General features: G+C 41.8%; 2 protein-coding genes across 2 annotated transcripts; both read right to left on the reverse strand.

Annotated features, from left to right (window-relative positions):
- Positions 1-500: 500 nt before the first annotated feature.
- On the reverse strand, positions 501-4,249 carry LOC117843628 (ribulose-phosphate 3-epimerase, cytoplasmic isoform). The gene is made up of 8 exons (XM_034724280.2): positions 3,939-4,249; positions 3,353-3,357; positions 2,247-2,309; positions 2,055-2,161; positions 1,884-1,981; positions 1,154-1,246; positions 1,010-1,051; positions 501-912 (listed from the first exon to the last, which is right to left on the reverse strand). Exons 1-8 carry the CDS (start codon positions 4,050-4,052, stop codon positions 757-759), a joined length of 678 nt encoding a protein of 225 aa, XP_034580171.1. The 5' UTR covers positions 4,053-4,249; the 3' UTR covers positions 501-756.
- Positions 4,250-4,606: 357 nt separating this feature from the next.
- On the reverse strand, positions 4,607-7,469 carry LOC117843629 (proteasome subunit beta type-1). Its single transcript, XM_034724281.2, has 7 exons — positions 7,309-7,469; positions 7,111-7,218; positions 5,717-5,798; positions 5,437-5,566; positions 5,210-5,352; positions 4,987-5,073; positions 4,607-4,896 (listed from the first exon to the last, which is right to left on the reverse strand). Exons 1-7 carry the CDS (start codon positions 7,347-7,349, stop codon positions 4,822-4,824), a joined length of 666 nt encoding a protein of 221 aa, XP_034580172.1. The 5' UTR covers positions 7,350-7,469; the 3' UTR covers positions 4,607-4,821.
- Positions 7,470-14,448: the final 6,979 nt, after the last annotated feature.

The following is a 14,448-nucleotide window of genomic DNA, read 5'->3' on the forward strand; positions in this document are numbered from 1 at the left end:
GAATTTTGCCATCAAACGGTCCGTTACAACATCAAAACAAAACATTTTGCAATATCGAAAATCTATGGTTGCAATATTAAAAAATATACGAAAAAATGACTACATCATTCGATTCTGGGATAGAAAATTCCCACCACAACATGAATATTATGTTTCATGCAACATTCACTATGAAACATGCATAAACAATAGTTGCAACATCGATACTTAACTATTGCAACATAGGTCAAGCCGTTTGCAACATAGGTCAAGCCGTCCGATTTTTTTAAGATTCTGGACGTCAATTCTACAGCATTACCGAATGAGAAAAGGCATGAGCTCTTATCCGGTCATGAATATGTCACTTTGGAAATATAGTTAGCCGAAACGAAGGGAGTAGTGAATTTGCTTTTTCTTGCATTGATTGTCAGTTAAAAAAAAAACTTTACCAGTAGGAATCCTGAAACGACTTACATTCGTGATCAGAGGGAGCCTTGGTTATTTGTAAACAGCCATGCCGCTTGACGAAAGCACAAGCAAGATCTTTCATCCTTTCTTGACAGCACAGTAAGATTTACAAGAAAGATATAAGGAAACACACACTCAGGTTGTTCTTTAAAAAAGAAAATGTGGTTACATGACACTCACACCGTGGCATCAGGGCCAACACTGAATTTTATTCTCGCTTGACAGTTTTTATTGCAATCTGAGGATCTGTTTATATGATCAACGTGCAGAGTGGATCTAGTGTACAGCAGAAATAGCATATTACAAAAATCAGCTTTTGTTCTGAGGGCCCTCGACGCTCTTCCTAAGCACCGATATGACCTCTCCTGGGTCAGCAGCGCCAAATATGGAGCTTCCAGCGACAATGCAGTTGGCCCCAGCAGATGCTGCTACATCGATGGTTGAAGGACCTAGACCACCATCGACCTAAAAGCAAAATCACAAACTAATTTCAGCGAATTGAAGATGGCCATAAAAATTGCCATGGCCGTTGCAGAATATGTGGACAGGGATGGTGTTTTACCTCTATGTCAAGGGTAGGGTACTTCCTTCTCAGTGTACGAACCTAATTTAACCAGATTTCAGAAAGTGAGCAGAATTGAACTCTATCATAAATATAGAATGAAGAAACTGGGGAGCTAAATGGCATTCTAACAAACAACAATACCTTGTCCATCATTTCTGGCATGAACTTCTGACCACCAAAGCCAGGTTCAACTGTCATCACAAGAACCAATTCCACCGGATTTGCTGCTTCGACCTGTAATTTTCTCATAAATAAACACTTCATGGCTTCACAAAATCTCACAACAAGAAATGTCCATATGTTACACATTCAGAAAAGATTGGAGAAGATAGCTGAAATAAGTTCTGCGATTAATAGTCAATAACACCAACGGTAAAATAAGTCCCATCAAAAAGGCTTGAGCATCACAGGCTGGATTAGGGATTCACTACACAGTACAAATACTTTTGGTGCGGAAATGCTGCTGGTTATAGTAAATGATTATTGAACATCTGAACAAAAACAATAGAAGGCATTTGTCAAATTGATAAACAGGGTTTAGATGTCGACAAAGGGCACAATTGCTGGAATGGCACAGTACATACATCAACAAACACCATTACACAAACAACTTCCAAGGGTTTATAACTTCAGAACTATCAGAGAACATACACCCAGACTGACATTTACGAAACATTGAAACCCAGATGGCAACACGAAATTCAGAAACCGTACAATCTTAGAGTAGATGAATATAAGCTTACTTCCGCTGTGAACAGTTATCAATAAGGATGCATAAAAATCAGAAGTCATACTAATGGACTTGGTATAAAAGGTTTATGTTCTATGTATACATGATACTTCAGAAGTTGTATTGAGTGCATGAAGTTACCAGGGGAAAAACTTCCTCCACTGGAGTTCCTGGCCTCAATGATACACCAGGCCTCATACCCTTCGATTTAATGCTTTGGATGAGCTCTTGCCAGTTTTCTGCATCAAGAATTTCCATGAGATGAGAAAAACTGAAAAAGAATACACCATCTGCCAACAGAAGTGAGTTTACCTCTGGTTACTTCAATATGGAATGTGAATCCTGAGGCGCCGGCCTTTCCCAATGGTTCTACATAATCTGAAGGATTTGTGACCATAAGATGGCAGTCCAAATATGCTCTAGAAATCAACAAGGGGTCAGCATCACTTGGTGCCCATAGAAACAAAAGTCATCAATAAGCAAAGGAAAGAAAGATCACCATACTTGGTGTGTTTCCTCAAGCTCTGAATCACTGGAGCCCCAATAGTCAGATTAGGAACGAAGTGCCTGCATTTGCAAATAGCCAGCATAGTTAAAATAAAGTACTTACAGGATAAGTTATTTTTTAACTGTTAGAACTAATTTATCCTCAATTTTTCAATTACAAATTGGAATTCTTCATTCAAACTTGGTAACTTTATAATAAGAATTAATCCTTTTTGACAGACATCAACATAGCTTATAACATTGAAATAATATTTCAGACATTATTTTTTTAAAAAAAATTGTTCCCTGGTGAATTAAGTGATTACATAATGAAAAAGTGACACTTGTTCATAATAAATTGCTCTGGTGTAATCCCATTCATATAACAAACATGACACGAGCATTCTTCACCATCTTGAAAACAATGCTTATTTTCTCTATTTTGTGCTGAGACAATGCTGGATTGTTGATCTCGGTGCAAAAAAACAGAGTGAGCAGCATGTTGGATTGTTGATCCCAATCCAACAGAATAGAGTGAACAGCATAACGGTTGGCAGATGACCACCTGATGCTTATTGAAACTTTATTTTTTCATTTTTTGCAACTTGCAATCTTTTAATGCTTTTATCAGTGGCAGGATTACATTCCAAAAGGTATGCCAAAAGCAAAACTAAATATCTACTGTTTCCTTTCATAGGTTGGTTCAGATAACATTCAGGTTTATTGTTTCCATGTACTTTTGAATGTGCAGGTCTCCATTTTAATTCTAGACTCTAGATAAGTTACATAATAAGCTCCCCAAAATTCTAGATATATGTATATGTATAGAATATTATGATAGGAAACACATATAGGGTAATCGAGAGGCAGGCAAAAACTGAACAAGAAGGATCTGAACGGGTGGTAAGGACAGTGACAATCTGGTAGGAGATGTTGATTTCAGGCATGCCTACATTCTAAGGTAATTCCCGTAAACCAGAATAAGAGATCTTACAATCATTTGAGCAACTTAAAGGGGGAAAAGATACTTGAGAACAAACTAGGTCCTCATCACCATTAGACACTTCAGTAGCAAACCAAAACAGATGCAACATATCCGCATTGGAAAGTAGAGACCGACTCACCCATCCTGTAAGAAAATATGAAAAATAAAACAGAGGTCAGCATAAGATAACCTTTAAATTTCGAATAAAAATTATCATCAATTCATACAAACATGTACAAAAATATCCTGCTGAATAACAGAGGCAGCGGAGTTCAGCAAAACTGAATACACAAGCGCACAACTGCAAGGCTACCATGAAACAAATGCTTGAGGACAGCATGAGCAGGAAACTGAAACTGATGCAGAGCAAGGTCAAAATTCAGCTAACTTTTCATGCAGACATACATAGTAATACACTCAGGGTAGGATCAAAGACACAAAAAGCCAATTCTGAATAAATCCTACAGAATAGGCGTCACTCTAAATGCCATAGCACTGCATGGAATCGAATTCGCATGGTAATTCATCCAACAGGAAGTTAGTCAACAATAGCTCGATCCTGGCCTCTCGCCACAGGACACAACTATATACCCAGAACTGCTACCGTAGCGTACTCAACCCTACCCAAGAATCTATTGTTCGGATCAGAGGCCAGTATCGTTTTCGTACGAGCGCGGCTGCGCCCTCGAGGGACAAGGACGGGATTGGCCGGAGGTGGATCGTACCATGATGTCCATGTGGAGCCAGTCGGCGCCGAGGCGGACCATGCGCTCGGCCTCCGAGGCGAGGTTGGCGAAGTCCGATGAGAGCATCGACGGCGCTATCTTCGCCGACGCCATGTCCGGTTCGCTTCCTCCCCCGACTGGTGGTGGTTGCTTCCTCCCCTGATTGGAGTAGTAGTTGAGGTCTGAGATGGGGTGGGAACACTGAAGAGAAGACGATGTTTCGTTCGGGTCGGCGGCTGCCCGGCGGCTTGATTCACGCTTCGCGGAGTACGGGAGTAGGTGGACCTGACCCCTTGCAGCTTTGCCCTTGTGTGTTCTAAATTCTGAATTTTGGATGAGGATTTCTAATTTTTTTTAGTATGAAGTACTACTCCTATATCAGTTCAATTTAAAAGTTTATCGAGATTTTCTTATAAACGCTATGGCTTATGGTATTCATTGTGTACATTCCCTTTTGAGTGCGTGTAAGCTCTACTGAAAAACCTGCAAGTTTATGCACCTATGATGTGTAATATGATATTGAAAACTTCAACTAAGAAAACTTCCTGCAGGTTAACTTGATCTTTGTGGAGTCTACCATCCACTCTTGCTACAAGAATTTTCTAGGCATTTCTGTCCTTTTCTCTATCGAGAAGAAGACATCTTACATTCGGATCAAGCTATTCATGTGGTGCTCCCAAACATCGTAGCCTTTCTGCCAATAAATATCACTTCAGCATCAAAGCAATTTGTTTCAACAAACAAAAAAAAAGCTCACTGAATCCTGGTACAGCACAGATGCAAGCAAACACGAGTGTTTCTATGAAGCGACAGCTTTAGGCATACATCCCAAGTCCAGGGAACACGTTGGAAGCAAATGGCAGCTGCAGCACAAGTAACAGCTTTAGTCCTTCCTCAGCTCAATGTACTCACGCTTGGTCCCAGCTTTGTTAATGACTACGATTTCCAACTTGTCTCCCTGCATATTTTGCATGTTTTGGATCAGCACAATGGTATACATCAAAGAGAAACAAACACGCAATTTTTGCAATGAGCGAATGCAACTTACAGTGTAGATGTCTCTCTCAGTTGCAGATGCAAATACATCCTTGACTAGATCGATGGCCTCTGATTCCGACAAAGGCGTGACAGCATCCTGCACACATTGAGAAGACTCTTAGGCTCTCTAGAGCTATTGTTATTTTCTAGTCACCGTTTACTTAAGTATGTTGGCAGAACCAGTCTACATCTGCAAGGAAAACAAGGACGCTATACAAACGTTCAGGGCTTACTCTGGCAGGGAGTAATAAAGGGCTAGGTGATTTAAGTTGATTGTCCAAGACTGGCATGATCAAAGAAGATCCTGTTCCCTGAGCACTGTAACCAGTCCTCTCATAGGAACCAACAGCATCATAGGTGAACACACATCCTTTCCCTGTGCAAGTACAGGACATGCTTATTGGAGTGCTTTAACAACACATCAACAAGAAGTCAAAGACAGCAAATCAACAAATCTCACCCTCACTGTCAAGCCCACCAAGCACATTGAAGGCATAATACGGGAAGAACCGCTTGTAGTACAGGGTATTGGAGAGCAGCTGTGCCATGGCAGGACAGCTCATCCTTTTATTGTGCTGGTGTTGGTATAGCTATACAGACAAATGAAAGACAATCTCACATCAGTGCTGCTGTAGTTAGTGCTTGATATGAGAAAACTGCTTGACATCAACAAAACAAAAGATGGAATGAACATATAAAAGAATTCAGAAGTTAATAAAGTTTCCAGTTGTAAACTTTACCAATTCTCTGGCAGCTAGGTTCTTGTGCAGAGCCTTAATATCACCTTGAAAGCCAGAAGATGCTAGTACACATTTGTCAGCCCTACACACATAAGAGAAAATGTTGAATTTTGGGCACTAAGAGTGAGCAGCAATGCAGCATGCTCAACCTTAAATAAATATTACATAAATAAGTGCTGCCCATAACCATCTTTTTGATACAGCACACACAAAGGACACTGAGGAACCTCAACCAATAACAGCAACACAGGTAAACAAAACAGAATGATATACTAGTGACACTGAGTATCCTTAATTAAGGCTTTAGTTGTGTATCTATGGTATTCATTCAAAAAATAGAATAATTTTATAGAACAAAGCCTCAAATTCAAAATTTTAGGGCAAAATAATCAACAACTAGCCATCGGAAGGCTATTCTGCACAAATAAAGTTGTAGCGTAACAAATTCACATCAGAACTGAGCAAAAGAAGTGCCAGCCATCTTTAATGATTATTTGTAAGATATCTGTACATAAGTAGCAATACAAAAGCAGCTCAAGAGAAACCAGTATGTAGGTGCAAATTATTATACACCGACACAGACAACATAAGTTTGATATATCAAACAAAAACACAGCTATCAAAGCCTGCTAAAATGTTCAAAACAAACTCAACCGAACATTGTCTTGCCTCTTGCATTTTAAAAACATATGTTAACAGAAAGACCCCCGAGACAACCCAACAGGAAGAAAAAACTCCATGGTTTAAGTGGTGACAAAGTCGAAGCTCAATGTAAATCTTGATGGAGGAAAACAGCAAGATCCCAGCAGCCCAGCCAATATGAGAGTAAACCTACATGCCCTTCCCTACATGATATCTTAATGAATTGTCAGTCTGCCAGAACCAAGAGTTCCTTTCCTTTTAGCAAGGCATGTTCCCCTTCTGATTCAGTAACCAGCATTTAGTACACTGTTATATACAACCTATTTATCCTAATGCAAGAGCAAACACAAGAACATGTAAGCTTACACTAGGAAGAATTAACCACATAACCCAGTGTGATCAGCATTATTTAAGGTAAGTAAATTGATGGGCTACAGAACGTATCACAGTCGCAAGCCCATCAAACACTATATGATACAGAGAGTAACGCACTGAATTAGCTAGCAATTAACGAAAAAATGACAAGGCAGAAGAAAAGACCTAACGTAAAGTAAGGTATTTTCCCCCAATTTCGGCCCCAATCCTCCAAAGACCAAACCCTAGCTACATCAATCAGCGGCAGCACCAAATCCTGCTACGGATCACGTATCCCCTCCCAACAATCCGACTTCACACTACTCAAGTCTCCCAATCCACAAACCCTAAAGCCCAGGCGGGCAGATCGAGGCAAGCGGCTGGGTTAGGGGACTCACAGGTCGCAGATCTTGGAGTGGTCGCGCGTGAGGATGCTGTATCCGACGGAGAGGCGGGTGTCGGCTGCGACGACGCAGTAATCAGCGCCGGCGATGGCCACGCAGGTCCTGCATAACCAAAAAGACCCTCGTTGGAGAGCAGAGGATACGGCCAGCAGACGAGCGGAGTAAGGGGGAGGAAGGCCGCAGGGAGCCTACCCGCCGTTGTTCTCGTAGACCCAATCGCCGCGCCTCGACATCGCGGTGGCCGGAGTGGACTGGCTGCTCGGACGACGGGTGGTGGTGGAGTCGCCGGAGTTGGAACACGGAACACGAAGGGGAGCAGTGGACGCCGCCTTGCGCTTGGTTTCTTCCCCTTAACCCGAATTCGTTGAGGACCTTTTGTGGGCTGTGGGCCGAGACGGATTGGATTTTGGTCTGCATACAGTTCCAGCCCAAAGTATTTTTTTTCGGAAACCCCAAAGAAAAACTCGGTTTTTTATCCTTTTGAGTGATAAAAAAAAATTATAATACTCTACGTGTTTGCAAAAGATGGAAACCATTTTTCTGCCAAAAGAAGGATGAAACCATTTGAATTTTTTATTCACGTGAAATCGGTTATATCGGTTATTGTCGATGTTTAGACCCGGCAACCTACCGAGAGGGTGCCTGAGGTAGTGTTTTATGTGTGGGGCTGGCCGAGATCAGGAACTCAAAGGTGAACTCGAACACACGATTTAGACAGGTTTGGGCTGCTTAGATCGCGTAATACCCTACGTTCTGTATGTTGGTTGTATTGTATTGATTGAACTTGTTTGGAGCGGGTTCCTACCTCACCTTATATTGCCGGGGGCAGGCTTACATGTCAATTGTTTACAAGAATACTAGTCAGATTCGACTAGCGAGTCCTACTCTAATTGCTATGAGTAGTTTCCTAATCATTGACTAGTTCTTGTCCTCCACGTAGACCACGCCGTCCTGCATCGTAGTCTCCATGTCTGGCACGTCTCATGTACAGTCCCGTATCTAGGACTATCTAGACCTTCTGGTGGGCCCATAGATGTATGGACGACAAGCCCACGAGTACTTTTTAGTCAAATGTAGCAGTCCCGAGTACTCGTGTAGGCATTTTCGACTAGTTTGTGGTGCTCTTCGAGTACTCTATCGGATTGAGCCTTCAAACGTACTCGAGTACTGCCATGCGGCTAAAATGTGCTCAAGCCTCATATAACTTGGTCTTGAATCTTCAATATTGAATTTTATATGGAAATGCGATGAAAATCGCACTCCATATGGAGTAGTCCCCGAGCCTTAGGTTGAATTGAAGAATCAGGCTGAGGGTCGATCTCGTAACTGTACATCTCTTTTCCTTCAAATGCAAAGAAAAAACTTTTTACCGGATGGGCACGTGGCACACAACCCCCGAGCTATTACACGACTAGTTTGGGTATAAGGGTCAACCGCTGGTCAACGTGACTGTTCGCCAACAGTAACCTTATCTCTTTCCAAAAAAATTGGAAACTGTCAAGCGATAACTACGGACGTTTAAAAATAGAATATTCCCATTAATCTTGCTATTTTAACTGTGTCGCAGTTATAAATAACGGAGGAAATCATCCCTTCCGTTTCACACGAGCCATCTGTCCTTTCACCTTCCACACTATAACCCTAGCGTTGCCGCTTGCCCAATCCTTGAGCTCGAGCGCCATTGTCCCCCACTGCTTAGCCCTCGAGCGCATGCGCAAGAAAACCCTCGTGGCAGCACGAATGGGACAAAGGCGACTTCTAGCAAGGCGGCGGAAAGCAAGAAAAGGAAGGCAACGAAGAAGGAAATCCAGCTGTCGGCACCCAAGTATGGGAAGACTAACCAGATGGCCCCACCAACCCAAGCGTGCACCTAGAAGAAGTCCGTGCTAAAGGAGACGGACATCCAGGCCTTGGTGGATGCCAATCTTCTCCAAGACCAAGAGTTCATCAACTGGAGAAAAGCCTGCGGCAACCCCTAGCCAATGGAGAACTACACTCATGAGACAGTAATCTTCACACATTTCATTGAGCGTGGTTTGGCTTTGCCCACATCAGACTTCTTCTGCGGGTTGCTGAATTACTACAAGTTGGAGTTATTCCACCTCAACCCCAACTCGATTCTGCATATAGCGATTTTCATGCATCTTTGCGAAGCATTTCTTGGAATCCAGCCGCATTTCCAACTCTTCCGTAAGTTCTTCAGAGTCAAGCCCCGGCCCAGGATGGACCATACCGAAGTAGTGAGGGACAGACACTCAATTGCGGGAGAAGGTCAAGGGCTTGTACTTGGATTATGAGCTGATTGACTCCCATTCTAGCTGGAAGGAGAGGTGGTGTTACATCAGTGAAAGTGCATTTGGCCCCCTAAGTGGGTTTTGGTGTTGATGACATGTATAATTAGGGGACTAATGATTTTTGCAAATAATTGACAGGTTTAAAATCCTAAGAAGTGTAAAGGTGTAAGAAAGAACCCCAATTTAATTGAAGAACGGTGTTGGAGCATAAAAGAATACCTTTTTATACTTTCTATTTTTGAAATTGAGTATACGAACACCGTACTATAAAGGGGGACGCGGATGGATAGCTTGAAGATGTCAAAGTGCTTGTTTGAGATGTTAACCACCCATGAGATACCACTCACACATTTACACATTTAATGTCTCACAATTTCTGTGAGTGTTGGAAGTTCCGACATGGGATCGGAAGATCTGACACCTGCCGGGAGTTTTTAAAAACTTCCGACAGAGGGTGCTCAGCGGATTTAATTTAATAGAGCCGGAAGTTCTGATAGAAGGCACTAGAAGTTTCTAGTAACTTACGGCAAGGGGTTCCCAGCCGTTTTATTTGAACTGTGTCGAAAGTTCCGACAAGCACTCAATAGGTCTACAACGGCTAGTTTTTGGGGTTCAGGTATTTATACCGCCACATCACCCCTTCATTGGCTGCTGACCTAACCCGAGACAAACACCCTCTTGAGCATTCAATACTCCTCCCCACTCTCTCCTTGAGCTAAATTTTTGAGAATTTTGAGCTAGGGCTTGAGTGAGAGAAGGGTTGGAGGTGTGAGACTTGGGACTTTGACTGTGAGGTCCAACAAGTTCATCTCAAGAGCACTTGAAGCATCTTCGGCCTTTGATTCGCGTTTGCTACTCTTGAAGCTTACTTCTAGATGGTTTGGCATCGTCCGTTTGAGCGCCCTCTTTGTGTGGTGTGCCCGGGAAGTTTATATTACCCATTCTCTTTGTGAGGATTCATAGTAAGTGACTCCGTCCTCCTTTGTGGTTGATTAAGAGAGGTAAAGGGTTAGTGAGGACCCGACTCTTTGTGAGCTCCTCAACGGAGACGTAGCTTCCTTTGTGGAAGTGAACTTTGGTACTTCGGTAAACAAATCCTTTGTCTCATATGCTTATTGTGTTCCTCTAGTTCTTATTGACCTAGAAGATTGTTTTGTACAGATCTATGTATTTGTGAAGTTCCTCTTATACATATCACTTGCAATAGTCTCTATTCATCACTTCTAATCTTTTGATTCAAATAGAATTAGCTCAAGTTTTATTTTAAATTTCATTCAGCTCATTTCCTGCCGTCGGAAGTTCCACCCCTGTACCGGAAATTTCGACCCTGTCGGAAGTTCCGGCATAGTATCGGAAGTTCTGACGTGTCTAACACCGCTACAAAATTTCTAAGGAAAATTTTAAAGTGAACCTATTCACCCTCTTCTAGGCATCACTAGATCCTTTCAATTAGTATCAGAGCCTAATCTCTTAATTAAGGCTTAACCACTAAGGGATTCAAGATGTCTTAAGGTGGGGATGGACTTGCCGCCGCCGAAAAAGCCACCGCTCGAGCCGCTGCCATTGTTGGTGCTACTCCAAGACTTGGAGGAGGTCCCGTGGACCCCTTTGGTCAGCTCCTAGGGAGTCGACCACCCTCCGTACATGTAGCGAGCTCAAGTGATGATTCAAGCTCAAGGGATGAACTTGAGGGTGAGGACTTGGAGGCTAAGAAAAGAAGAAAAGAGAAGATGAAAGCCAAGATTGAGAAGAAGGCGAATAAGTTGATGAAGAAGAGGATCAAGAAAGAAAGAGACAAGCATCCTTTCTTCGAGTTTCATCAAGTTCCTCCTAACTACACAAATGCATCATCTCAAAATCCTTCTTCAAAATTTCAATCCGTCCACTTGGAAAAAACCTCCTTATTTTGATGGGACGGATTATCCCAAGTGGTCATATGATATGAAAATACATCTCTACAGGTTTCACCCTTCTATTTGGGAAGTTGTGGTTGTAGGTGTGACTCCACCCAAGAATGGTATACCGACAGCCGAGCAAGCTCAAGATTACTTCCGCAATGCACAAGCCGTAAGGGTCATCACCGGCTCTCTATGTGCTTAAGAGTTCAACAAGGTCCGCTCCATTGAGGTTGCCAAGGTGATTTGGGATACACTAAAGGAGGCACATGAGGGGACCGATCAAGTTAGAGAAGGCAAGATGGATTTAATTCATGGAGAGCTAGAGCACTTCATCATGCTTGAGGAAGAAACCGTGAGGAAAATGTTTGATAGACTAATACTCCTTGTGTCGGACACTAGATCTCTTGGAATCACGGATTGGGATGATCACAAAGTCACCAAGAAGATGCTTAGAGCTTTCACTTAAAGAAACCCTACTCTTGCCACCATGAGTAGAAGAGATCTAAGTTTCAAGAAAAATACACCCAATCAACTTCTTAGTGAAATATTACATCAAGAGTTGGTTGAGAGAGATGTAGCCAAATCTCTTAGCTTGAGGATGAACAAGAGTGTGGCTCTCAATACTAGCTCAAGTGTCATGGTTGAGTCAAGTCCACAAAACTCTCAAGTCAAAGAAGGAAGACTCAAGTGATGAAGGAAGCACCGATGAAGAAACCGCATTTTCCATAAAAAAACTACAAGAAGTTTTTGAAGAAGAAGGCTTTTCAAGAAGAATGGTGATGATAGAAAGAAGACATCATAAAAAAGATGCTATGAGTGCAAGGAAGTTGGTCATTTCATTGCCGATTGTCCACACAAGGAAAACAAGGATATGGAGGAGAAGAGATACAACAAGAAGAGTAAGGACTACAGGAAGAAATATCAAGGTCAAACTCAGGTATGGCAAGGATTCTAGTGATGAAGACTCCAACAAAGAATGTATGGCAACTCTAGCCATACTGAAGCCTCCTACACCAAGAAGACTCTTCAGCAACACCTCCGATAATGATGATGACACTCCTTTTTGTCTCATGGCAAATGGGACCAAGCTACTAGATACAACAACCTCCTCCTCCCTCTTCTCCTCCATATTTTGTAATGTGCAAAATGAGTTAGAGGACGAGGAAGAAAAACATAAAGCCAACATGATAAAAGAATTCGGAAAGAAAGGTTATAAAGAGATTAAAAAGCTTTTGGAGAAATTGGAGAAAAAGAAGGAGTCTCCCAATAGGCAAGAAGACTTACTCATCCTTGAAAAGAAGAGAAACCTTGCTTTAGAGAAGGTTCTTGCCAAAGAAAAGGTTAAGGTGAAAAATTGGCTATTGACTTGTCTCTAGCTAATGATTCAAATGAGAGGATGTCAAAGGAGCATACTTTGACAAATGAATCTCTAGCTTCTCTAAAGGCCACTTATAGTGAACTTTAAGAAAGCTTCTCATGCTTAATGGTCAAATTCAAAGACCTTGAAGTTAAGTATAGTTCTCTTTGGGAAAGCACCAAAACTAATTCCAAGGAAAATCTTGAGTCCAATGTCTCCACAAGTGAAGGTTGCTCAATATGTTATAAAATTAATGTAAATGCTTGTGTTGCTAACATTGCTAAGTTAGAAGGGTCAATCCAAGCAAGGGATGTTCAAATCAAAAGATTGAACATGCTAGTGGCACAAGGTTATGAAGGTAATGTCAACCCTGAGCCTAAGATCAAGTATAAGGCCGGGAGGCATCCTAGCCATATGGATGGGCTTGGACACTACAAGGGAAGCAAGGTAAATGACCGGAAGTTGGTGAATGGTAAGGAGGTCCTCATGTTCCACAAAGGTGCAAACCTTGGTGACTTGATGGACATGGCACATGGTGGGGCAAAGACCAATACAACTCAAATCAAGCCAATGGTCAAAGCAACTACCAAGGTAAACATTATGGAAAAATCCATGACAAAGTCAAAGGACAACGTGGTTCCACATGTGCCCTCACCAAACTACACCACCGACTACATGGTTACGAGATAAAATAGTGGTCAAGTATGTTGGTGCCTACACGAAAAAGGCTATCTTTAGAAGTGTGTGGGTTCCAAAGATATATCCATCTAACCAACAAGGACCCAAATCTTTTTGGGTACCTAAATTTCAAGCTTAACTTGTTTTGTACGCCTACTCCTCCAGTAGCACCGCATGATTGCTTGATAGTGGATGCTCAAATCATATGACCGGGGAGAAGGATATGTTTTCATCCCTAGAGCACTATGACACACCTAAAGAAAGTATTGTATATGGATACAATAGCAAAGGGGATGTAATCGGAATGGGTAACATTGCTATCTCAAATGACAACTCTCTCTCTAATGTTTATTTGGTTGAATCTTTGGGATACAATTTGTTATCCGTTTCACAATTTTGTGAGAAGGGTTACAATTATTTCTTTACTAATGAGGGTGTGACCGTCTTTAAATGGGAGGATTTCTCTATTGCTTTTACGGGTCGCTTGAAGGGCAAGCTCTATCTAGTTGATTTCACAATGGATAAAGTTGAGCTCAAGACTTATTTAGTGGTAAAAACTAACTTGGGTTAGTTTTGGCATTATCAACTAGCCCATGTTGGGATGAGAAACTTGGCCAAACTTCAGAAGGGTGATCACATCCTAGTACTAACAAATATTATCTTTGAGAAAGATAGGATATATAGCGCATGTCAAGCCGGAAAGCAAGTTGGTGCTCCACACCCCACCAAGAACATCATGACTACGTCAAGACCATTGAAGCTTCTACACATGGATTTATTTGGACCCATTGCTTACGTTAGCATTGGCGGTAATAAATACAGTCTTGTTATTATTTGTGATTTTTCTCGTTTCACTTGTGTATTCTTTTTGCATGATAAAAGTGAAGCTCAAGGGATAGTCAAGAAATTCATTAGAAGAGCTCAAAATGAATATTAGTTGAAGATCAAGAGGATAAGGAGTGATAATGGCTCGGAGTTTCGAAACACTAATATTGAAGAATTTCTTGATGAAGAAGGGATCAAGCATGAGTTCTCCACTCCATACACTTCTCAACAAAATGGCATTGTGGAGAGAAAGAATCGAACCTTGATTGAAGCCGGAAGA

This window comes from Setaria viridis, chromosome 2 (assembly GCF_005286985.2).
Source record: "Setaria viridis chromosome 2, Setaria_viridis_v4.0, whole genome shotgun sequence".
Lineage (NCBI taxonomy): Eukaryota > Viridiplantae > Streptophyta > Magnoliopsida > Poales > Poaceae > Setaria > Setaria viridis.